We start from the raw sequence: 25,898 nt of genomic DNA, 5'->3' as shown, positions 1-25,898 counted from the left end.
AGTCGACATAACTACGAAATCATCAAGGCTTTTTTTTTAATCAAACCATTATACAACTTTTATCACCACCTGAGCTGCAATCTAAGTAGTAAACTGATGTTTATGTGTGGAATCGGTGGAGGGCTCCTTTAATGACAAAAATCATCAGACTTCTTCCACATTTTAATGAAACTCTGTGAGACTCTGCGTCACCTCGTTGTAAACTCTGCTCTCATTGGCAGCCTTCACTCTTGAACTCACTCTGAATCTGTGATCTCAACACACAGATGGCATATCAAACGGCTCGAATTAGCACGGCGGCTAAGACCAGTCCACAGGACGGTTTAGACTGAACTGCACTGCCAAGTCAAGTTTTTCCCACCAGCTTTGCTCAGCACAAAAATAAGGGGTTCCTAAAATCCTCCATGGCAAGGACCCTAAAATTAAAAACTTAAAGCCATGTAGGTTGAGGTGTTGTTCCATGCCCCTCCATTAGTGAACATTTTTACAGTAGGTGGGAAAATAACAGATGGGAGAGTGAAATCTCTTATCAGGATAGTCATTATTCTGGTTATAACCGCTGAGGGGCCTTCTTCACTGTGATTATGGGCACATGAGTGATTGGCAGCACAGAAGTACCCATAAAGCACGTCGAGCAGGCTGTTACTGTATAATCCATAGTGTGGAAAGCTTTCTTTAAAGGGACAGTTCACCCTAAAATCAAAAATATGCTATATATTTTTCCTTTTTCCTGTAGTGCTATTCATGAATTTTTCCTTCTACACAGTGATACATTTTTTTTGTTTTTCTTTTGGCCCTTTAAGCACCACAAGCTGAGTGCCATCTAGTTCCATAATACTGGAGAGAAGGCAGGCATCTCTGTGGTTGATATTTCCATAACTTGGCAGCTCACGACAAAACAATGTAGACTGATAAATAGTGCTACAGGTAAGAGGAAAAATATGTATTTTTGATTTGAGGATGAACTGTCCCTTTAAAATGGTGACACATAATAAGAATAAAGCAGCCTATGTTTTTGGTTGAAGTGGATACATTTGGACTCCAGGGAATCCCCTTCGGGATCACAAACAAATGTATCACATCAATCAGAATTTTTACAGTTTTAAGGCACTGATACGACACATTTCTCCCCTTGCGTACATCCATACTTCATGGGAGTATAGATCAGTGTGCAAGAACATAGATATGAGCTCAGGATGTTTTATTTATGGAGCTGAACACAGCTGATCCCAGTGGACTGACACTGTGAGCCAGTTGCCAGATTGTAGTAGATACCTCCTAGAAGCTGAGAAACTGTGCGTGTGGCGATGACTACCTCCTTTCTTATGTGTGTGTGATGCTATATAGATGCATCAAATAAACCCACATACATTCGTGTGTATGTCTGCTATACTGTTTGCGTGAGCGTGGGATATGATCGATACCAGGTGCCGACAGAGAGACATAAAGATCAATGAGCTGTGATCATGAAGTCTAGGCTGCTTATGATCATTAGCCAGCTGCTAATGAACTTAGAACGCCGTGTTTGCTAATGAGCTCTCGTCTCTTTGAGTTTATCTCAGGAAGAGTTAAACACGCAGGACAAGAACACAAAAACATAAAAGTGGGTTGTAAGCATTTCTGTGTTCCCTGGCGTTACATGTTGATGCATGGCACAACTTAGTGTGTGCAGGTGTGTGGTTGTGTTGACTGTCACTCTTATCCCTTCAAGCTGCAGCATCCTTCTCATACAGCTGGTTTGTTTGCTTTTCAAATATAGTTTTTTGGTGCTTTGAACACCACAAGCCAAGTGCCATCTAGTTCCATTATATTGGAGAGAAGGCAGGTAAGAGGAGGAATATTTACTTTGATTTTGGGGTGAACTGTCCCTTTAAATGTGAATATTTGCTGGTTTTCTTTGTCATCTATGATGGTAAACTTCTCTTTTTCTTTGAATCGTCTATAGACAGATCTACAGCATCCCAGCCTGCATCTAAACCTTGCTGGCAGAGATCCAGACTCAGATATGAGATGTGGGGGCAGAGCGGTGCACAACGCCCGGGGGAAGTGTGCTAAAGCTGGGTCGAGGGCTGGCTGGCGGTGGCCTGGGGGCCTGGAGAGAGGCGCCCGGTCACATCGCATATAAATCACCTGGTCACAGATACACAGAGCATTGTTTAGCCAGAGTGACGGCTACACTCTCTGAGGACAGTCTGACTCGCAGAGATACAGTACCACATGCCATGCATGTATATACACACATGCAGCAAACCAGAGCATGGAGGGAGCTCCAGTGAGAGTTAGGAGGGATGTCTGGCTGCGGACAGTCAGTCTGTGTGGCAGCTGAACAGCACATGAGGTCCCTTCGGAGGCTGTTGACCAAAAGTAGGTCTGAGTGCAGTTTCATGTTGTTTGGAGGTGGGCATCATCATCAAAACCACAAATATCATCAGCGTTATTATTAAATTATGGACAAATACACATGTATATTTTCAAAGAACCCCAAAAACAGGATAATTTAAAAACAGTGCAATGGAGTTTGGACATCAACCACAGATGGTCACAATCTCAACAATAGCAGTCGCTAATGAAGCCACATGAGAGTACATGACCCTTTCTATTGGCCAGTGCTTCAAAAAGAGCTCAATAATTGGGGTTTATAAAGCAAATGTATTTTCTCTAATGTTTTAAATCTGTCACTTTTACTGCAAGAGAAATTTGGCTCACTGCTCATTAAAGGAAAATACAAAAAAAAAAAAAAAAAATACAAAAGCTGATATATTTTTTTTAATTTGTGTGCAAGATAATTAACTTGTGCACACTAGATTTTTTTTTTTTTTGCACAAAAAAAAAAAAAATCTTCTTTTGGGACTTTTGGGGCTCCATAGAAATAACTCTATCATGATCTATAAATAAAAAAGGGGACATTGGAAGACCAAATAATAAATAAAAAATAATAAAATAAAAAAATAAAAAATAAAAATAAAAAAAATGAAATGAAATGAAATTAAATTAAATTTAAATGAATTAAATTAAATTAAATTGAAATAAATAAATAAAATAAGCCTTGCTATGGAAACAAATAAGAGACATACGTTTTCCAATTTTATCAGCCACTGAATACTATAATATTAAAAAACAGGTATCTGAATTCATATATTCTTAATTTACCTCTTTGAAATTAAAAATGGACTTTTCTTGATTTGCAATGTCAAAAGTTGAATTTGAATATATTGCGTACAAAATTTCACAAATTCAGATCCAAAAATTCAACTTTTAGAATATCAATAAAAATAGATTCAGGTAGGCTAGTTGAGACTCGAGGGGTCAAATTCCAATCCAAAGATTCAACTTTCAGCAAAAAATAAAAATAATGAAAATAAAAAAAAAAAATGATCAGGTTGCACAAATTGGGTAAATACAGAACCAAAAAATAAAGTCAAAAAATATATTTTTAGATATTCTCAAACTTGATGCTTCGTGCTTCATGCTTTTCATGTTTTTTTTTCAGCTTTTCATATAACAAATCAAGAAATTTCTTAATTTTAATTAAAAATGACTAATTTCAAAACAAATAAATTCTGGTACATTTTTTTTTAAGTATTTTTTTCAGTACTATGAATTCAGTGGCTGCATTTCAATATCAAGTATTCATTGGTTGTTAAAGTTAAAATATTTCTGTCTCTTATTTGATTTTATACTTGCTTTTCTTTTTTAGTAAATAGTTTTTGCAAAAAAAAACCCCAAAACACTCCAATACTTCATTGTGAAAAAAAAAAAATTCAGAATGAATTCTGTGGATTTAAAAAAAAATTGCATAGGTTACTGAAAAGTTTAAAATCAAATTATTTAAATATTCAAATTAGGTTGTGTTTAAATATGATTCCCTCCCCAATATGTAATCCTTGTCCTTTCATAGTAAACTGAAGAGGGCGATGCTGTTGCTGTGATGCTGTAGGGAATTAGCCGCCAGGACGCACATACAGTAGAACCGCTGAGACAGATTCATTACTCAAGATTCCCCTCACTCAGTGCAAGCTAATCACCAGGCAGGGCGAACAGATAGGCTCCTATTAGCAGAGGGAAATGACATTCCTAACACACACCAGGCCACACATGTAGACACAGTCATACAGAGGTGACACACACAGAGGCGTGGCAGGCCGTAACAGTCCAATCAAAGCCTGATTGATTTTCAGAGCTCTCGGGGGATTCTGTTCAGTCAATAAGGGACTCTGTTAGACGACTGAAGACATGATGGATCTACCATACATCTTGACTTACAGTGTTTCAGCTGTCTTGTTCTGGACTACACCACAGAATAAAAGTGAAGTCGTTTTTGAGCAGCCAGGAGATCATGGCAGATGCATGAAAGTCATTTCTATACTGATGATTAAATGCAATTAATGTGAGCAGTCATAGTGTCACATAAATGACAAGATAGCTAAGAACTCATGAGCCAGACAACCAACAATATGAACAAGGAGTGCTTATTTTATAGATACATGGTCACATAGCCTTTTCTTTAAGGATTTATATGTTAAAAAAATTAAAGCATCAGAGGCGGGGATATCTTGACTTTTAGACCAAGTCAAACTTAAAAAACACGTCTCATAATGCAACTTAAAAGCAAGTTTCATTAGACCTTTCCTGACTTTGAATGCCCACATCTTTCAAACTCCTCACCCTTCATATTGAAGACTGGGTACTGTTTAAAAACGTAACTTGTTCTTACTATTTGTTAACATCTCCAGGCCCAAGTTGGGATAACCCCGATGACATCACTCGGGGATAATTTCACAGATTTCCTATTCTCAAGCTTCCTCCAGAGCTAGACACACACAGACTGAGCATGACGACCCAAGACAAGTTAACAAATGAAATCAGTGGAGTTGACCTTTAACAAAATCAATATCAGTTTAAATGTATGCTATATTTATAATAGTACCACTGCTTTACCTTGCCTTCAGGCAACCCTTTTATGGGGAACTGAACTACAACCCAAACTTATTGTTGCTCTCTTCAAAGCCAGACTCCATTGACAAAAACAGTAATTTTACCTTGCTGAACACAGGAGCTGCTGGTCTACCGCTGCCTCGATCGGTTAATTTGTTTGTGTTATTGAGTGAATCTGATGTTAAATAAACTAAACCAGTAGCAGACCGGTAATTTCCAATGTTCATCGAGGTAGAATTACAGTTTTATCGACAAAGGAGTCTGATGGCTTTGAGGAGAGAGTTATATCAGCCTCAGTTCCCCATTAGAAAGCGCTGTCTGATGGCAAGGTAAAGCAGTAAAAATATGCTAAATATAGCATATACTTAAAGCAATATTGATTTCTTAGGTGGCTAAAATACATTTCCTGCCCTTCCACAGCAATACATTGCTTAGCTTTCGTGGTAGTACTCCATCCTGCTTCTCCAAACCCACCATCACCACCATCTATTGTATGTAATACAATGACAATGGATAAGTACCTCATATCCCTTTAGGGGTAAAGGTTTGCATCATCAACGCATGTTAAAAGATCCACAAATACTATCTATACGGTCCAAAAATGACAACTTGTGTCTTTAACTTGCTGAGTAACCTTTTTCAAAATACTTTCATACAGAAATGCATGATTTGACAGATTCAAAATGATTGCACAGAGTTCCTTGCTCCTTTTCATGCTTGTATCGCTATTTTACAGTAAGGAGAGGTGGAAAATATGAAATAGAGAGAAGCTGGCATCAGAAAACATCTGAGGTGTAGAGTTTAACTTCTGACACTGCAGAGTACCTTAAACTTAATCCCAAGTGTTAACGAAGCACCCTGACTTCACTTCCTTCACTTCCTTCACTTCCTTAGCGAATATGTTAAAAAAATCATATCGCCAGTGCTGTGTCAAATAACGGTTGTTGTTATTCATAGCGGAGCTGCTTAGCATATTGTAGAGCAGTAATGAGCTCACTGAAGTATTTGGCCAGTGCTGTAAAAACTAGCCTGCATTTGCGGCTGTTTCTGTCAGCACGTCAAATCGAATATTCTCTCTCTGTGTGGGGTGATAAATTATTAATAGCATGTATTTGAGGAGCTTTCTTAGAGCCCACTTCTCGCACGTCACTCAGCCCTCTCCTCCTCTTCCTCTCCCCACTGATGTCACACCTCGCAGCCCTCACTCTTTTCCCCCTCCTCAATGTTCATCTCTTTTTTGTTGTCGATTTGAAGGGCAATAATGTTTTTTGGATAGCCTCGCATCTGGACAACTCAATGTCTCACTTTGCATATGAACTGCGTGGGAGCTTTTCTTCCACCCTGCCTCTTTCCCCTTGCATCTAAATGGCCCTCTCCTCCACTGCAAGCTACAGAAAAGTAGGGCAGATGCCTCATTTAACACTTGGGTGCGATCAGTACACACTGTGTATACATTATACAACAAAAAAAGCAATAAATCCACCTACTTTGCCAATAAAGATGGTGTTGCACTGCAGCTAGGAGCATTAAAAGGTAGGTAATGTGTGATGCGGCAATATGTTAACATACAAAAGCCCACAATTTATGATTATGTGGCTGGAGAGCATCTTAAAAGGCAGATTTTTCATTTCACATGTGTAGGAAGAAAGACAGTGCAAGCTTAAACACTGAATTTATGTTCCTCTGCAAGAAAACAATTGCATGTCCATATTCACGTGCTTCCAAGTCAACGCACATTCTCGTACATGTCCAGAGGTGTGTTGGCATGCTTGACTTTTTTCTCTCTCTCTCTTTTTTTTTTTTTAAACCAAGATGCTGCGTGGAAAGCCCCCAGTTCCTGACACACTCAGTCAGTCCCAGATAGCAGGAGAAGCAAGCAGCAGCAGATTAAATTATACAGGAGAAACCAGAAATAGCTCTAGTGCCGAGGCCGCGTGGGCTCGACGCAAAAACGCACCGATGCGAGTCGCCACAGAGCAGTCAAGTAGATTAGTCCTCCGAGGATCACGGAACAGAATCGACTACTGTAGATTTGCCGGCCATACTCTCATGTACGACAGATCTGGACTTGACCTCTAGAGACCAAAGGGTGAAGGGTGTTGGTGGAGAATCTCAAGGCTTGGTTAGAGTGGGATTAGACCTGAGTAAACTTGGCTCATCTTGGACAAGACTTCCTTCCAAAAACCACTTATTTTCAAAATTTCAGCCAACAACAAACACATAAAAGAGTCAGAAGCAACAGTGGTGCTGCTGTGTTGTTGGAAGGAACCACTCATCATGAGCTGCTCACCTTTTCACACCTCACACATAAACATACCCACCCACTTGACAACACCATGGAGTTAAATACACCGGTAACTCGTCTCACACCTCTTTTGATTTGAGAAAGATCTGTCTCCAAAACACAACCCTTTCTGAAAACCTATATCTGTTTCCATGATGACTTTTAGCTGCTCGCTGGGACCTGCCTACATCCCCGTCTGCCATTTCTTACCCAAAACATGCAGGAGAGGCAAACCCAGGTCCTGGCCCTCCCTGCCAGAGCCGAGGGCAGAGACAGAGAGACGGAGGGCATCCTGAAAAAAAAAAGGGGCTCCCCGGGGCTCACGGTTGGAATCCACGGTATTCCCAGAAATTCCCGGCGGTTCCACGCAGGCTTTGGCGACACAGATCCATGCCAGACGTGTGAGGTGCACACAGGGTGGGGAAGGGAATGGTGCTCTGGTTTTCTCTCTCTCTCTGATGGCCTTAGTCAGTCTCCCGCATCTGAGTTCCCTCCCTCTCTCGCTTGCTTGCTCTAACTCTTCCACTCCTGGTCCTTCTCTGTCTCTCTTGTTTGCTCACTCACTCCTGCCCTCCTCTCTGTCCCTCTTGAAGTGTGGTAACTTTATTCCGTGGAAGAAAGGGGGGAGGTGAGTCTCGGCCCTTTATTTTTCTCCCTCCCAAAACTCCCCTCTCCTCAAATGATCCTTGTTAGCCCCTCCTTTCCCTTCTTTACTCTTTACCCCTCACACACACACTAACACTCTATTCATTGACCACCGTCCACCCCCTTGGCTTCCTTGCATTGCATACCTCACCTCTCTTTCCCTCCACCTCTCCTCTGCAAGCATGCTCGCTCATGTCTGTGCTAATGTCACTTCAATTTTTCCTCGTCAGCCCCTTCCTGTTTCCAGATCTCCACTCTTCCTTCAAAATATCTGCAGGACTCGACAGCTGCTGTGACGCAGCACAGTGGCCACACAGACTGCAAACAATCACTGTCCTAACAGGTAAACTAAACTAACACAAACTTAGAAAATACAGCTGAGCTCATCACTGTGGTGTGCAGATATTGCAGTTGCACATGCAGTCTCATGCACACACTCAAAAAGAGGCCATGTGTACATATGCACACAATAATGACCATATGGCAGCGCGTGCCTTGCAGTGGAAGCAGTGACATCCTTTATGTTTTGCAAGAAAATTGACCCGGACAACTCAGGAGGAACACTTAATGGGATACTCCAGCAATTCAGAATTACACTTCCTTAAATGAGAAAACTTGCAAGGCACACATTAAAAAGGAAGGCCAAAACTGCCAGACACATCTGGACTTTTAGTCAGTAGTATGAGTAAAGGTCCAAAATCACTGGATCCTACACTTCAGATAATGCAACTTTTTTTCATGAGCCGCTGTGGTTAACATAGCTGGCAATGCCCCTAACCCTTGTTGAAATAATACCCACTTCAGTCACTACAAACATGGCTGTTTATGTAATGAACATTTGTTAAAAAATACCCACTTCCGTCACTAGAAACATGGCTAGAAATGTCCCTAACCCTTGTTAGAAAATACCCATTTTGGTCACTAGAAACATGGTTGGAAATGTCCCTGACTCTTGTTAAAAAACACTTGCTTTTGTCACTACAAACATGACTGAAACTGTCCTGAATCGGCATTAAAAAATATTCACTTTTGTCACTACAGACACAAGTGGAAGTGTCCCAAACTCTTGTTAAAAATACCCGCTTCTGTCACCACAGACATGGCTGGAAATGTCCGGAACTCTTGTTACAAAATACTTGCTGTTGCCCCTACAAACACAAGTGGAAATGTCCCAAACTCTAATTAAAAAAATACCTGTTTGGCTACAACAAACACAGCTGGAAATGTCCTGAGCTCGTGTTAAAAAATACCCGCTTTTGTTACTACAAACACAGCTGGAAATGTCCCTAACCCTTGTTCAAAAATACCCACTTTAGGCGCTAGAAACACAGCTGAAAATGTCCCTAACTCTTGTTAAAAAATACTTGCTGTTGCCACTCCAAACACAAGTGGAAATGTCCCAAACTCTCGTTAAAAAATACTTGTTTGCCCGCAACAAACACAGCTGGAAATGTCCTGAGCCCGTGTTAAAAAATACCTGCTTTTGTCACTGCAAACATGACTGGAACTGTCCTGAAACTACATTAGAAAAAACTCACTTTTGCCACTACAAACACAAGTGGCAATGTCCCAGACTCTCGTTAAAAAAATACCTGTTTTTACCCTTGCGTTAAAAATACCTGCTTTTGTTGGTCTGGAACAGTGGTCTGCTACTTGGCAGCAATTTAGCTCAGGTCTCGCCTGATGAGAAATTCACATATATGTAATATGAACTACATCACTTCAGAAACTTTGATATGATATGTATAAAATGAACAAATGTGGCATGTACCACGTCTTTCAAACTCCATAGCCCAGTTTGTAACTCAGATTTTCTGTAAAATATTTGCAGTCTCCAAGCCCAAGACAAGATACTGTACTGTGTAGCATTATAAAGATGACTACATCATAAAGTTGCATCATATAATGATTTTTCAAAAAATCTCTTACAAATTCATAATCCTTTTTCAAACACTCCCTCCGTATACCCCCATATGTGTGTTTATATCCTCCCACATCCTCTGTATGTATGTATGCAAAACATTCCACATGCATGTATGCAAACATTCCCGAGCACACGTGTGAGAGATTGCTCCTTGCATGTGTACATCTATATAACACACAGCACTGAATCAACATTATATCAGCAGTGTGGGCACATTACATCACTCCACAGTCAGATCCATAAAGGGCTAAGAGCCAATTCATTTTGAGAAAACACCCTCTATTGATCCCTGCTGCACTCCATCACTTCCACTGTAACAGTTACCTCAATCCATAGACTAACTTGACACATAATCTGTGTGTGTGTGTTGGTGTGTGTGTGTGTGTCTCCCTCTGTGCGCACTCTATTAACATAATGTCAGCAAAGAGCGCAGTGTGGACACATTAGGGGGGGATGCTACTGGTTGTGCTAAAGTAGTCATGTTAACTCCTGAACAGTTTTTTTTAATGGAATCAGTGCATGTGTTTTCTACATGACAGCCACTTTCTCCCTGCAGCCAACTGGTCTAAACTGGGTTGCTAGCAGCCTCTAGTGGCCTCCAACCAATTCTCAGACAGTCTCTGCAGATGTGTAAGAGTATGCTTTTATAAATGCACATATACAGCTCATGCATGCATCTCATGTTGTTGTTTTTTCTGTCTGGATGCAGCCAGAATAGCCATTTAAGTAATACTTTACTACCTGCAAAAAGCATTGATTTTGGGCCTGCTATTGGGAGTGGTGTATTTTCTCAGTACAACATTTTTGCACAGTGAGGTCAGGTTCGTATTCCCTTATTCCCAATGCAACATGCCGGAACTCACTGAAAACACACAGGCAGGCAGGCAGGCAGGCAGGCACAAGCACACACACACTTACACATACGCTTTATTTCCCACTGAATTGCACTCGTGGAAAAGCGAATTTAACCCATCATGGGACAGTAAAACTCTCTAATGATGTTAGCAGCTCTGCCTATTTAAAGGATGGGAGGACTCTGATATACATGTATATACAGTGACAAGTGCACAGAGAGTGATATTTGATCACCGGCTCCACCAACACAAACACACCCCAGATGTTTAAATATTTTGGTTGTACTAGATATACCGCTCAAACAAAAACTGCGATGAAGGGGGAAGACAGAGAGAGGAAAAAAAGATTCCACATTGACTCTGCAGTCTCCTCTTCTGTCGCTGGAGAATCCATCACATTAAAGCTTTAATGCTAAAATAACAAAGCATCCATCATGCTGAATGCCGGGCCCCGGAATACAGCGAGCCATTCAGGGCAGGGAGTCTGCAAATCTCTATGGGCGCGGTACCTGCACACTGCTCGCCACAGTCGGACGACATTACTCAGCGTGGAAGGTAAGTTGGAGCGTGTGATAAATACAGCGAGCAATGAATGAGGTTTTCATGCATATGCTGGAGAGGCAATCTAGAGGGAGAAAATAAGGAGCCATTCAGCAGACAGGTTTCCCATCACCCTCTTCTCTTTTGGCTGTCTGCAGTACTGCCTGATGTGAATTTACTGCCCTCTGGGATATTAGTTAAATGAATAGGGAGGCAAGTAAACACAAAATACAGAAGGAGAGGAGAGCAGATGATAGGAGAGGAGAGGAAACAAAGGGTGAAAGGAGGAGACAGGAAGAAAGAAGGCAAGGTGAGGGAGTTAGATTAAATAGAAGGAACAAAAAGGATCATATAGGAGAGGATATAGGATGCAAAAGATGAAATCACATAGAAAAGAAACAGATAGAAAAGAAATGAAAGACACAAGGAGATGAGAAGTGAGGAGATGAAATGACAGGAGAAGAAATTAAGTGATATGAAAAGAAAGCAACAGAAAGAGAAAGGAAGGAGAGGAAAGGGCAGGAGACATGGAGTGGACAAGGAGTGGACATGAGAGGAGAGGAGACAGGAGAAAAGAAGTCAAGGCAAGGAAATTAGATAAAATAGAAAAAAAGAAACAAAAAGGAACATGTAGGAAAGAACATAGGAGATAAAATCACATAAAGGAAAAGGGAGGGAGGACACAAGGAAATAAGAGAAAGGAGATAAAATGACAACATGAGGAAATGAGGTGAAATGAAAGGAAAGAACAGGAAGAAAAAGAAAGAGAGAGGACTTGGCAGGAGACACAACAAGAAGAGGTGAGAGAAGAGGAGAAAAGGGAGACAAGAGGAGAGGAGAGGAGACTTAAAAAGTGGACAGGAGATAAAGGACACGAGGGGACACTAAGTGAAATAAAAGGAAAGGAACAGAAATAAAAAAGGAGGAGAGGAAAGGGCAGGAGGCACAAGGAGACAAGAGGAGAGGAGAATGGATTAAAAAAGAAAAAGAGGATAAAAAAGGAAAGAGAAGAGGGGATGAGAGTACACAAGAGGAAATCCATGAAAAGGAACAAAAAGAAAAACGAAGGTGAGGAAAGGGAAGGAGATACAGGGAGTAGAGAGGACAGATGAAGGGATGAAAGGAGACAAGAAAGGAAACTAGATTTTAAAAAAGAAAAAAGAGGGGAATAAAAAAACAAGAAAGCAGTGGATGAAGAGACACAAGGAGATGAGGAAAGGAGAGAGGATTCAATGAAATAAAAGAAAAGGAATGGGAGAGAGGAAGAGGAGAGGAAAGGAAAGGAGATGAGAGGAGACACGAGGAAAAGAGGAGAGGATTGAATTAAATGAAAGAAAAGAAAGAAACAGGAATAGTAAAGGAAAGAAGAGGAAAGAGGGTGCAAGGATGAGAGGAAATTCAGGAGAGGAGGGAAGAGGAGAGAGCTACCCTTCCATAGTACCACAGTAGTGTCACCATAGTAACACACATGGAGAAAACCTTTACACATCAGCCCTCCACCTCCCTCTCTGTTTCCCCATCTCCTTCTTACAAAACCCAGCGCACATTCACAGACACGCCGACAGTACTCCAAGCCTATCTCCTGTTGTAACCCAGCCCTATCGTGTGTGTGTATGTGTGTGTGTGTGTGTGTGTGTGTGGGGATTGTGTGAGCCGTGTTACCATGGAAACTGAACACCTCACAGCGGTCCTCGGAGGGAAGACACAGCCTTACCTCTCCACTTTCACCTCCCAGTCGGTCACGTGAGCAGCTCGAGTGCTGCAGCTGGAGCGACAGACTGAACGGCTGTCATGTACACTGCAAAAAGTCCTGGTGTGAGGCAAAATCCTTGTTTCTGTCCTATCAAACAAGGTGAGGCCACTGAAAAGCTTGCTTCCAGCTAACATCCAGGCAGTGGTGTTGTGGAGGGTATATGTAGGTATACAGGGTTTACCCTCCTCTTGTTCTGGTTGTTTACAGTCTACCCACCTATCAGCCGAAAACCCACTGAAATACATAGTCCACTCTACCACTACATCCAGGTCATTTTTTAAACACTTGCAACAGTGGTTGAGGCGCAGCCCTACTGGCCACTCATAAAATATAATGGTGATCAGCCAACTGTTGCAACAACTGGATAAACAAGTGATGAGAACTTCAACAGCAACATCTCATGTTGCATTTGTCAATATGCAAGTTGGTCATATGGGTGGAAAAGAAATTAAGGGTGCTTTCACACCTGTCTTATTTGGTTCATTTCAGTCGAACTCAAGTTCATTTGCCCCCTAGGTGCGTTTCATTTGGGCAGATGTGAACACAGCAATCACACGGAACGTGTTCCGACCTCGATATGCTCATTCAGCACATCCAATGCATCAAAACATTGTTTTCTAGTTGGAGCTGCGCCTCATTTTCAAACTGTATGGTTTGTAGTACACGATGAACAGTGCTAAAATCAACCCACGTAGTTGTCCCTCAGTTATGACATTAGAAAATGTTTATGCTTGCATTTATCTTGCAAGTGTACTCTGCACTCTGTCTACTCTGTTTGTTTACTTCGTGGATTTTGTGACATTGTGAGCTTTTTCGCCCAAGGCATTTCATTTGGTCCGCTTGTAAATGCGGCTGTAAGAACACAAACCAACTCAAGGCAATTAACCAACTTTATAACAAAATTAGTCACTGATTCGGACCTGAGCAAGTGAGTGGTGGAGTGGTGCCGGTTTGCCTCCTGGGCACTGCAGAGGTACCCCTGAGCAAGGCACCAAACCTCGAGCTACTTGGTGCACCTGTCCATGCCTCTGACATCTGACACTGAAACTCTGAAAACATCTGAAACTTGCCTACTAAGACAATGTGCTGTTCACGTCCCCTGTTGATGCATACTGTATATCTACATAAAGTAATGCAAAAAGTAGTGCAAAACAACTCGTATATAACCTACTTAACTTTAAGCCAGTAAGGGAATTGGAACGTTAACGTTATTCATCATTATGTGTGCATTCATATGTTGGAATATATCAACTTTTTCCCATAGAAACTAACTTTTTTCAAGAATTTTCTAGAATTTCTACTTCTCTTTGCTAAGAAGGGAGCAGTCTGCAAAAGGAGGCACAATGGGGTGGTGGATGGGTCACAAAACACAGGACTTTTGGCTAGCAGACTGGTGTTTGGGCCTGTGTGAAACCAAATCAACTTTGAGTTATTCTAAGGTGCGTCATCGCCATGTTCCTTTCCCTAAACCTAACTTAAGGAACTTTATTTTCCTAACCCTAAAGATGACCAACCAAGTCTCTCTTCTTAAGCCTAACCTACATAATATTACTTGCCTAAACCTAACCAGAGAAACTTTACATAAACTACGTGATATGGTGTATTGTATGTTTTATTCCTCATAACCCTAACCAGGGAGAAGTTTGCAACATAGCTTCAGCTAGAAGTCATATATACACTGCATTGGTTGCATTTTTTTTAAAATATAACAATGCCTACATGCATAATCACTGAAATATCCTTATAAAATCCTTATCATTATCCTTATAAAAAGACTCAAATAGACAAAACTGAGATTTTAAAGTGAGAGAAACAGCATTTTTATTATGGTGGGTACATGAATATTCCTATCATGGTGTAAGAAACAGCAAAAGGTGTAGGTTGCATTCATGACTGGGGGGGGCACATAAGAAACGAGGGGGTTTGGGGTCCTCTCCCAGGAAATTTTGAATGTTGTGCACCAATTTGTGCTTTTTCTGCATCAATATATGATGGAAATGTCTTAAATTTTGTCAAAATAAAAGTGCTTTGCTCATGTTTTTAGTGGGAGGGACAAATGAACATGTTCTATTGAGGGGGGCGTGTCCCCTGCACACCCCCTGAAATCTACTCCAATGGGAACAAAGGTACAAATGTACTGTGCCTACATGTACCATATCCATACCTTAACAAGGGTACATCCCTGGTGACAAGTCCCATTTTACAGTGTAGGTACAAGAGTTGAAAATGTGCCTGAGTTACCCCTCTCTATAATAATAAGGCTGGGCTCAGTTAAAAAAATGGTGCAAGTACCTTCATTTACATTGACCGATTAATATGGGAGTGTTTCTGAAAGTGAGAAAAATGCAAACAAAAGGAAATCATCTTTCAAGATTGACGAAAAAATGTCAATGCTGAGAGGCCAGGTTGAGCAAAAGCTGTGCCTGAATGAACGTAATGGGTTGGGGATTCATTGCATAGGGTCGAGGAGAAACATAATGGGTGTGTGTGTGTCTCTGCACAGGCACTAACAAGGTCCACACACATTCACACACACATACGAGGGAGTGCGACAAGGGAAGTGTGGTGGGATTGAGCACGGGTGTAGAGATAAGGAGCTGCGGCAATGGGGCGGGGGGGGTTGCTGTTGGTGTTGGTGCTGGTGGGAGGGTGTTGGGGCTTGGAGAGACAGGCGGCTGCAGCAGTGCACGCTACGGCGTCACCACAAGCAAAATCCCATCATCGCCAGACTTTATAACAAACGGTTCTCTATACGCAAGAGAGCTCGCAGTCAAAGGAGAGTTACAGCACTGCAACACTTAAGTTTCAGACCTGTCGACTGATTGGAGCTTTATATGATGCCAACCATAAGGATGATAATGAACAATATGAGGGGAGATGAAAGTCCGAAAAGGTATCTTTACCTTCTGATAATCAAGGCAGATTATTTTAAAAAACTGCTGAGGGTGCAGTGCATTAAGCTGATTTGGTCAGTGTTTCCTGCCTTAGGACATCTGCTATAAAAAAAGGTTTCTATTTGCTCTAGAGATTCTCATGGCGCTGGAAAAAAAAGACACAAGGAAAAAAAATCACCTCCAAAAATGATCCCATCCATCACCATTCATCAGAGCATCACCTCAGGCACTGTTTCTGGTGTCCTCGCATGTGTGTAAGTGCATGTGTAAGTGTGTGTCAGAGGAAATAGTGCCATTTAGTTGTTACACATGATCGATTATCTGCTAGGAAAGAGTGAGGAAAAAAAAAAGATTGTGCTCCAGGTTTTGCTAATAACATTGGCTCCGGGGACAAAGAAACAGAGTGTGCGTTCTGCTGATACCATTCAATGAACTCCGTTTGGCCTTTCTTGCTCATGCACATGTGCCATCGACCATCGGAACATGGCGCAGGGATGAAAGACTCATCAAAAACGAGCAAATACAGCATGTCGTGCAATAGCAGGAGATGAATGGGGTAAAATCAAGAGCTCTTTCATGGGAATACGCAAAACCCCAGTAATGGTGCATTAGAATTCTGCAGTTCCGAAAGCAAGGTGACCCTATGTATCAGGAGCATTTGTTCCAGGTGGTTGCTGCAAGTGCCTGGCACTATCCAAAATCTGATCCCCATGGTTTCCCACCATCTTTATCTGGAGCAGCTGCCTGTAGACCACTTGGAGATGTAACACTGACCTTGAATCTGCACTTAGAGGGACACCAACCAGTCTTCCAAAGCCCATGGTCCATGACCAGTCGTCAAGCTCCTTTTCACAGCTACGTCATTTGGTGGTTTAAGTAAAACCAGCTGCATGTAATGGATGAGTGGTATGACTGAGGCCCATTCCGATGTATATTCATGCAGGATGAGAATTCCAGATATTTCTTTTGGCATTTATTCCAGAAGAAAGTCACCCGCGTGGGTTGAAGTGAGACATGAAAGATGTGCAGAACTCGTCCTCTAAGTCCACTGAATCCCTCTCCCATTCCCAGCAACCCCTTCCCACTCCCCCCCACCCCCTCTGCGAAGTCTTACCTTGTCTCGCTTGGCCCCCCGCAGAGGAAAGAAGCAGGAGAAGAGGAACTTGCCCCAGCTGATGACGGCAGCCAGGCACCAGTTGAGGCGAGCCATGCCTGTGTCTGTCCCGTCTCGTCTGCCAGCCTCTTATCTCCCCCCTTGGCGCCGGGATAGGATCCTGCAACCCCCCGTCAAGCGAAAAAAGACCTCGCAGACACCGGAGACCCTCTTGTCCTACTCCGTGGAGCAGAATTGAAAACCTTCCTTCAAGTCACACAACGACTGGGGATTTATTTTCCTTTTAGGTTTTTTCTTTTTTTTTTTTTTGCGATTTTGGCTACCTGTCTGGCTATGTGTCTGCAATTCCAATTTGAGGGGGAATAAGGGGGGCTGGTGTGAAGCTACTGGCGTCCCACAAATGGACTAGACCTTTGGACAGTCTAGAGGGACCCAAAGCATCAAGAGCCTAAAACTGTCTTCCTGTCTCTCCATCCATCTGTCTTTTTCTCTCTGTTTCGTCTCTTCTGTCTCCACAGCCCAGTCTAGATGAGTCAGTCCTCAAAGTGTGATGAGCACCGTCGGCTGCATAATGCGAAGAGCCCGTTGCTGATCGACGACACTGTTACACACACGCACACTGGCATGCCCACACTCCCTGTCTCTCACACACACATTCACGCACATGTACGGTGAAGAAAAAAAAAAGAAAGAAAGAAAACGCTGTCCTGGCACATACATCCACAGGCAGAAGAGCCCCCCTCTTGTCACACAGCTCCCCTCCAGGCTCAGGATCCCCGGTGCTTCGCGCTCACACACTCCTTACACACACTCGTCTCTCTCACTGTGCTGCTCTCTCACACATACACACATGCACTGATGCTGCAGCACTTACTCAGCCAGCGCGGGAGGAGGGGAGCAAAAGAGTGACGAGGGGGGGAGGCAGAAAAGGAGAAATGACTGAGAACATAACGGTTAGAAGAGCGAGGGAAAAAAAGATGGAAAACAGAAGGGGTTTCTGCTGAGAATGACAGATTGAGTGTATTCATTCAGTGTTTGTATTTCAGACTTGAAGCCAGTGTCGCTGAAGAGAAGACGGCGACGTGCGTATGAGGGAAAGTGCGCATCAAGTAGTGATCACTGGGAGACGGTGGAGGAGCAACAGAATGGGCAGAAAGAGTGAATGGAGGATGGACGGATCAGGAGAGGGAGAAGAATGATAAAAGGGAAGGCGAAGGCGAGTCACAGGAGGAGAGGCAGGAGGGGAGAATGTGTTTGAGAATATTGAGCAGAGAATACACACACAGCAGCATGCGCAATGTACGCACACAAAACGGACACGCAGCAGCCGTCACGGTGCAAGGCGGATACAAGGCAGGCACAGGGTGAGATGATTGTAGTGTGTGTGGAGAACTGGGTCGAAGGGAGAGAAGGAGGGAGGAGAGAAAGAAAGGATAGGGGATGACAAAAAGAGGAGAGGAGCAGGGTGTTGAATCATTGTGTCTTGGGTGATTATTTCCCCCTCTCCCACTCATACACACACATACACACACGACTGCAGGTGGTGCACAGGCTCGTTCACTGTGCTGCAGTCTCTCTACGCTTCAGTGGGAGCACATTTTCACTGCAGAACGCTTTTCTCTGCTACACTCCCCCCCTCCATCCCCAACCCCTCCCACCCGGCACACCACCGCCACACCAACGCAATCACAACACATCAAAGCAATGAGCGAGGGAGATAAAGTGTAGAGAGGATGCTGTTCTGTCAACCAAAGCTAGCTTAGCCTGAGGGGGGGTGGAGGTGGGGATGGGGGTGGGGTAGCGTTTGGGGGAACATAACACAAATTGTTTGGCCTTATGGAAATGTGCTGGCAATAAAAAAAGAAAAAATACAAATCTTTGCATTGACAGAGAACTGCTCCCATCATAGCTATTCTTCATATTATTATGTACTGAAATCTGCATGCAGTGCACATGTCAGTACATAAATACAATACGTCCTCTATGCATACATGTTCCTGCATGAGATTAAATCTTGCATCAATGGCTCGCTTTGTAAATGTTTCTTAAAATATCAAACATTTAATGCATCTGCAGATATTCAGAATGAATAAATATGATGTATTTTATTAATCCATGTTGTGTATTGTCTATACTTAAAATATACTGACTGACTGACTGACTGACTGACTGAATGAATGAATGAATGAATGAAAATCCAATGCCATTGGGGTTTACATGGGACATTATAAAATATTTGATTAGCAGCTGACATTTAGGTTAAACAGGCTGTTCTCATGCACTGTTCGCACATATACCTCAGAATAACAATGCACCACACTTCATATATAACGTACATAATCATGAGCCAGTAATTTGTGCCTACATCATTGCTGGGACTGGCATCCTGTGACCAATGCGCTGACAGGAGTAAAGAAGGAAGTAGTATGAAGAGTGAAAGTCCATGTAAGGAGGCATGATGGAGAGATGGAAGGGTCAAACAAAAACAGGACTTTCCACCAGGAGGCTGGTGTTTGGGACTGTGTACAGTTATTTTAAGGTACGTCCTCACCATGTTTCTTTTCCTGAACCTAACCTGCATAATTTTACGATATTCAGCTACGTTTCTTTTCTTAAACCTAAGCCTATGTAACTTTACAATGCCCACCCATGTTTATATTCCTAAACCTAACCTACGCAACATTGCGATACCCAACCATGTTTCTATTCCGAAACCTAACCTGTTACTTAACTTTCTTAAAACTAACCTGTATAACTTTACAATGCCCAAAAATGTTTCTTTTTCTAAATCTAACCCTATGTAACTTAACTTGCCTAAACCTAACATATGTAATGTTACGATACCCATCTATGATTCGTTTCCTAAACCTAGCCTACGTAACTTTACTTGCCTAAACCTAACATATGTAATGTTACGATGCCCACTCATGATTCTCTCTCTAAACCTAACCTACATAACTTTACATATCTAAGCCTAACATGTAACTATACGATGCCCAATCATGTTTCTATTCCAAAACCTAACCGGGAACTGCCCACTGGTTCGACATCCCATTGTTCCGACCATATTAAACTCATTGTTCCGAAGTCCGTTCCGAAATCATCATGATGCCCTGTGGTTAAGGTCTGGTTAGGTTTAGGCACAAAAACCAGGGTCAGGAAAAGATCATGGTATGGATTAAAATGAAAAAGAAAGTGACAAACTCATAAGCCGTGAGCCTGCTCCACCTCAAGCCGGTCGCGGTGCACCATATGCCTGCTGCGAGCTGTTCAGCACCGCAGACAGTCGGACTAATGGGATGTTGAACCAATGGGCTGTCGAACAATGACATGGACCCAACCTAACCTACGTAGCTTGACTTGCCTAAACCTAACATATGTAACTTTACGATGCCCACCCATGTTTCTTTTCCTAAACCTAACCTACATAATTTTACTTACCTACACCTAACCTATGTAACTTTATTTGCCTAAACCTAACCTACGTAACTTTATGCTAAGTATGTGATGTAACAATGCCATTCGTCAAGCGCTAACTCGTTAGATACTGTTGTATGAGGATAGGTTGGGTTAAAGAATATACTGGGAGGCCTATGAGCATAACAACTTCCCTGTCACGAAGTCACAAAAGATACAGATGCACTGAGTAAAAAGATGACAGAATAATAAAGATGGTATGGTAAGAAGGTATATAATCAACTTCCAGTGTATGGTGAGGAAAAAATGCAGCCTTAAATCTACAATCTTGGACATATCTGTCTCGACTTGAGCCCATCAACTACTTCCTTCGAAAGAAAACTTAGCTGAGCAGAAACTCTTGAGCGTATCCCACAGCCCTCTTCGGCAAATACATTTTACTCAGGTGTCATTGCGTGACCTAAGTAGAGGACTTTGGTCAGGTAATAACCAGAGTATTGAAGGCGCCACAACTACTACAATCGTGCCATAACCTAAGATCTCTGCTGCTACACCCCAAAAGGCAGAACTCCCCCTGGAAAGAATAACTGACAGTGATGAACACTACATAGGTCAAATGGCAAGGACACTGGGGAGAAGACTCAAAGAGCACCAGAAGCAGACATCAGCTGTTTGCAAACAACACGCCATGAGCGGTCACAGCAAGTGCAGAGACAGATCAAGGAAGACACACAGGTTAGACACCAGGGGTCTTTGACCCCTCCCTAGCCCAAATTTACAACCACCAGTTATCACATGACCAAAATGAGGATGAACAGTGACACCTGAGCAACTTTCATTTCAGAAAGAAAGCCATGGGGGTACAGTCTCCAGGAGTAGCTCATCAAGTCAAGTGAGGGCAGTTTTATTTATATAGCCCAGTATCACAAACTTGCCTCAAGAGGCTTTACGAATTGTACATCATACAACACCCTCTGTCCTTTGACCCTTCAGATAAGGAAAAACTCCCCAAAAAACCCTCTCAGAGAGACAAATGTACGAGACTTGGAGAAGAGCAACAAGAGGGCATTCATGAAATAGAAAATATCATGCGTACAGAACACACCAACACACTTAGGCCATCAGTATGGCCAGTCAGGAATCAGGATGACAAAATACCTTGCTCAGGATAATTGAGCAATTCCAACGTTTACCAAAATGCCTTTGAATATTCTAAAAAAGGGGTTTGAACGTGTTGCTTTCAATCAAAGGTGAGAATATATCTACAATCCTTATTGCTGAATTGCATTCCTGTCTACTGTGGCTACCACTGAAGGAAAAACAGAAATATCCTCCTTTACTATAATGGTTGATGTATGATGTCAGTATGATGGTGATTTAAAATGGCAGCTCTGTAGAAAGAATCCCTCACTGTCTGATGGACCAACACCAAAAACCTGACATACATCCTTGACGTTTTAGTTCTGGCTGCTACAGAAAAAAAGAATCCATGTAACATCACACAGCTATGCTCGGCAACTCATCTGCAGGGATAAAAAAATGTGCTACCAAAAAGCAAATAGACCCAGAAAATGCAAATCAGACAGTGTATTTTTCCTTTATGTCAACATTATTGATGATGTCCTGCTGCTTTTACACTGAATTGGTTCCCTGCTTCATTTTGCACGGGACGCAACACACACGATACAGCACATGAAACCATTTAGAAACAGATAGCATTTAAGTTTGTGGTAAAATAAAAAAGCTGGGAAGATATTTTGTTGACAGTCCATTTTTATCAGTAATATTTGTCTTTCCGCAGGGACAATGAATGAGGAATATGTTTTTGTACTGCACAGTTTTCTACAGCAGTGTGTGCTGTACATCTCAGTGTGAGACTGGGCTCGTGTCCCACTCTCTTGGCAATGCGCTGACCTTTCTCATTAGGCATAAGCAACTTGCATAATCACTGCTGACTTCTATTGACTGGCCTGTCACACTGCCTCTCCGTTTGACTGGAAACCCCGTGAAAAAGTGCAGGCTGCCAAAAAAACTTCTCCCTCAATGACTTTCCCCTGTCATCTGCTGCAGGATCAGAATCTATCATTTTTCACCGAGTGCACAAAAACAGGGGCTTTACAATGCTAGCTGTTTATCCTCTATTGCACCACAGGCTCTCGAGAAACATTATCAATATTTATCAAATGTTTGCCTTTTCCTCCTCTATCCAAATATATGCACTGTTTAAAATATTCACTACCATATTCAGAGATTAAACCCCGTCCCTTAATGGTGTAATTTAGTTTCGATGAGTACTTATAATGACCCTTCCTCCAGGTCTAAATCCTCACCTGCACACTCACATCTTGAGTGTTTTCATTATCCCCAGAGCAAGGTTATGTAAATTTTTTATCACATGCAAACAAAATCTGAGTAAATCTAATTTGAGTTAATGCATTCACAACAAAGATTGTTATGAATGTTTTATACTTACTATTAAACCTCTTGTTGATTCAAAGGAGGGATCTGCAAATTAGTTCCCAGTTTGATGAGAATACACACAAATGTTGAGGGATTCCTGTTTGACCTGACTATCTGATACAATACATGCTTGTTTTTGTGTTTATTCTACTTTTAGTGTCGTTTTGCCTTTTTTTGTGACAAGTTATGGGTTCTAGACGCCAATTTTCCATTCAGGGATTAATTAACAGCGACTTCTAATATAGCAGTTTTACCATGACAGCATGGCTGAGTGGGGAGAAAGGGAATTTGCTAATGCTGCCCTTCCTGGATTTAAAGGAATAGTTTGTCATTTATATCTTTGTTTGCTTTCTTGCCGAGAGACTAGCTAAGACTAGTAGATTGATATCACTCTCATACTCAGCACCACTGACAGCTGGTTAACATAGCTTAGCATAAACCCAGTTGGTCACTAGTGTCTTTCGAAGTTCAATTTAGTTTATGACTTTGGGTGACCAAATTTCAATGTCAGGACGTCTAATCGGGTTCACACCACATGTGAACATGACATTTTTGGCCATTCCGACAGTCACTATGTCAGATTAGGTGATTATGGAGTTCTAAAATCATGCCGTGACTTGGCCGACAGACATTACAGATGACAAGATGGTCCACGACCAATCATCCCTGGTCGTCCTTCACGAACCATGGTTAGGTTTGTTTCTTTGATAAGAGTAGTGTAGTGCTTTAGCGTTATGTAAGGTGTTTAATTTAGCAATAGACATATTGATGGTGGCTGCACTCAGAGTAGACAGATGATGGTGATCAGAGCAGAGGAGAAATTAGCAGTAAAGTTGTTAACTTGTGGTAAATGTACAATGTAGGCTTCAGTTTGTCCATGAACAATGCAACATAACAAAATGAGCCGTGGCAGGACATGGAGAGAGGAGGAGACAACTTATAAAGTTGACAAAAGCTTGGATGGGGCTGTAGGTGCTCTGTGCTGTTGTCCCTTTTTCTGCTTTAGATCTGCCCAGGTGTGCTGCATTACCTAATGAGATGCATTGCATCTTGCTGAGGAGGGAGGTGCTTACGGAATTTTGAGAATGAATCCCATGGATTTGATTGTTTTAAAGGTGTTTTGTGTGTTTTTGGGTCAGTGGTGGAGGTTTGTTCACCCTAATTGGGCTACCCAAGGGTTGGGCATAACAGAGAAGATGGGAGAGCCCATCTACAAACCAATCGAACTTAAGTTTAGGGCGCACATAGGTCATGATGACAAGACACAGGTATGTAATGTCAGTGGTGTAGTGGTAGCTGATCAGGTGGGTGTACTACTAGGTAGATGGGGAGGTTACTAGGGAGAAAGTGGGTATACTCTTATTAGGTACACCTGTTCAACTGCTCATGAATGCAAATAGCTAATCAGCCAGTCACGAGGCAGCAACCTTTAGGCATGCAGACATGGTCAAGACGACCTGCTGAAGTTCAAACTGAGCATCAGAATGGGGAAGAAAGGTGATTTAAGTGACTTTGAACGTGGCATGGTTGTTGGTGCCAGACGGGCTGGTCTGTCACGAACTGCCGATCCACTGGGATTTTCACGCGCAACCATCTCTAGGGTTTACAGAGGATGGTCTGAAAAAGGGAAAGATATCCAGTGAGCAGCAGTTCTCTGGGTGAAAATGTCTTGTTGATGCCAGAGGTCAGAGGAGAATGGCCAGACAAGGTCTGCAGAAGACCATCTCTGAACCAACAACACGTCCAACCTTGAAGCAGATGGGCTACAGCAGCAGAAGACCACACCAGGTGCCACTCCTGTCAGCTATCAACAGGAAACTGAGGCTACAGTTCACACAGGCTCACCAAAACTGGACAATAGAAGACTGGAAAAATGTTGCCTGATCTGATGAGTCTTGATTTCTGTTGTGACATTCAGATGGTAGGGTCAGAATTTGGTGTAAACAGCATGAAAGCATGGATCCATCCTGCCTTGTATCAACAGTTCAGGCTGCTGCTGGTGGTGGTGGTGGTGTAATGGTGTGGGGGATATTTTTTTGGCATACTTTGGGTCCCTTAGTACCAACTGAGCATGGTTTAAACACTACAGCCTACCTGAGTATTGTTGCTGACCAGGTCCATCCCTTTATGACCACAGTGTACCCATCTTCTGATGGCTACTTCCAGCAGGATAATGTGCCATGTCACAAAGCTCACATCATCTCAAACTGGTCTTGAACATGACAATGAGTTCACTGTACTCCAGTGGCCTCCACAGTCACCAGATCTCAATCCAATAGAGCACCTTTGGGATGAGGTGGAACGGGAGATTCACATCATGGATGTGCAGCCAACAAATCTGCAGCAACTGTGTGATGCTATTGTTGTAAAAATGTCAAAGTGCCATTTTACTGAGGTTATGGACCAGACTATTTCTTGGCCGAAACTTGTAACTTCCTGGAGTTTCTGCTGGATGCCAGACAACTGGCTCTGACCAAGATATACTAAAGATGCTGGTGGGTGGCGTTTGTTTCCTCTGCACAGAGCTAGTTGTTTCCAGTCTTTATGCTAAGCTATGTTAGTTGGATGCTAGTCATAGCATCAAACTGAGCGTACAAACATAAGAGTGGTATCAGTCCTCTCATCGAACTCTAGGCAAGAAGGTGTATTTCCCAGATTGTCAAAGTTTTCCATTAAGATGCCCTTGAGCAAAGAATCACTGCACAAGCAGATGCAGGATGTTGCTAGGGAATAAGCATGCATACTCAGCAAAACAGATGTAGTTTTTCATCACATTTCATGCATGTAGCTGATTATTTGGGCTGATTTACTGCACAAACAGAAGGAGACAGGATGCATTAAATATAAGAACTCTGTCCCATCCATTATCAAAAATAATTAGTAAAAGCAGCTCACCGCCACAGTTTGCAGGCTTGCAGTGATGTCACACGAGCCTCCGATGGCGACCGTCTGCTCACGGTGGTGACTGACAGCTGGACAGCGTGGTGTACAAGCTGCAAGAGAAACAAGAAACAGAAGGAGGTGCAGAGTTTAGTTTTCTGCGCCAGCATCCCATTCACATTCAGAGCACACAGTGTG

The 25,898-nt window shown here is 42.4% G+C and overlaps 1 protein-coding gene across 5 annotated transcripts in view; it reads right to left on the bottom strand.

The window, feature by feature from the left end:
- The window catches only part of tns1a (tensin 1a), a 117,148-nt gene extending 99,344 nt beyond the window's left edge, over window positions 1-17,804 (bottom strand). For 2 of the 5 annotated variants that reach the window (XM_049570277.1, XM_049570282.1), the window contains exon 1: window positions 16,944-17,803. In XM_049570277.1, the coding sequence (XP_049426234.1) occupies window positions 16,944-17,039 (96 nt within the window). In that variant the 5' untranslated portion in view covers window positions 17,040-17,803. Of the gene's footprint in view, window positions 1-7,429; window positions 7,574-16,943 lie in introns of those variants that run through there. The other 3 variants (XM_049570275.1, XM_049570276.1, XM_049570281.1) reach the window with 3 other exon arrangements.
- Between the last annotated feature and the right edge of the window lie 8,094 nt (window positions 17,805-25,898).

The sequence above is a fragment of the Epinephelus fuscoguttatus genome, linkage group LG24, assembly GCF_011397635.1.
Source record: "Epinephelus fuscoguttatus linkage group LG24, E.fuscoguttatus.final_Chr_v1".
NCBI classification, from domain to species: Eukaryota; Metazoa; Chordata; class Actinopteri; order Perciformes; family Serranidae; genus Epinephelus; species Epinephelus fuscoguttatus.
This window is presented reverse-complemented; position numbering and strand designations above follow the sequence as displayed.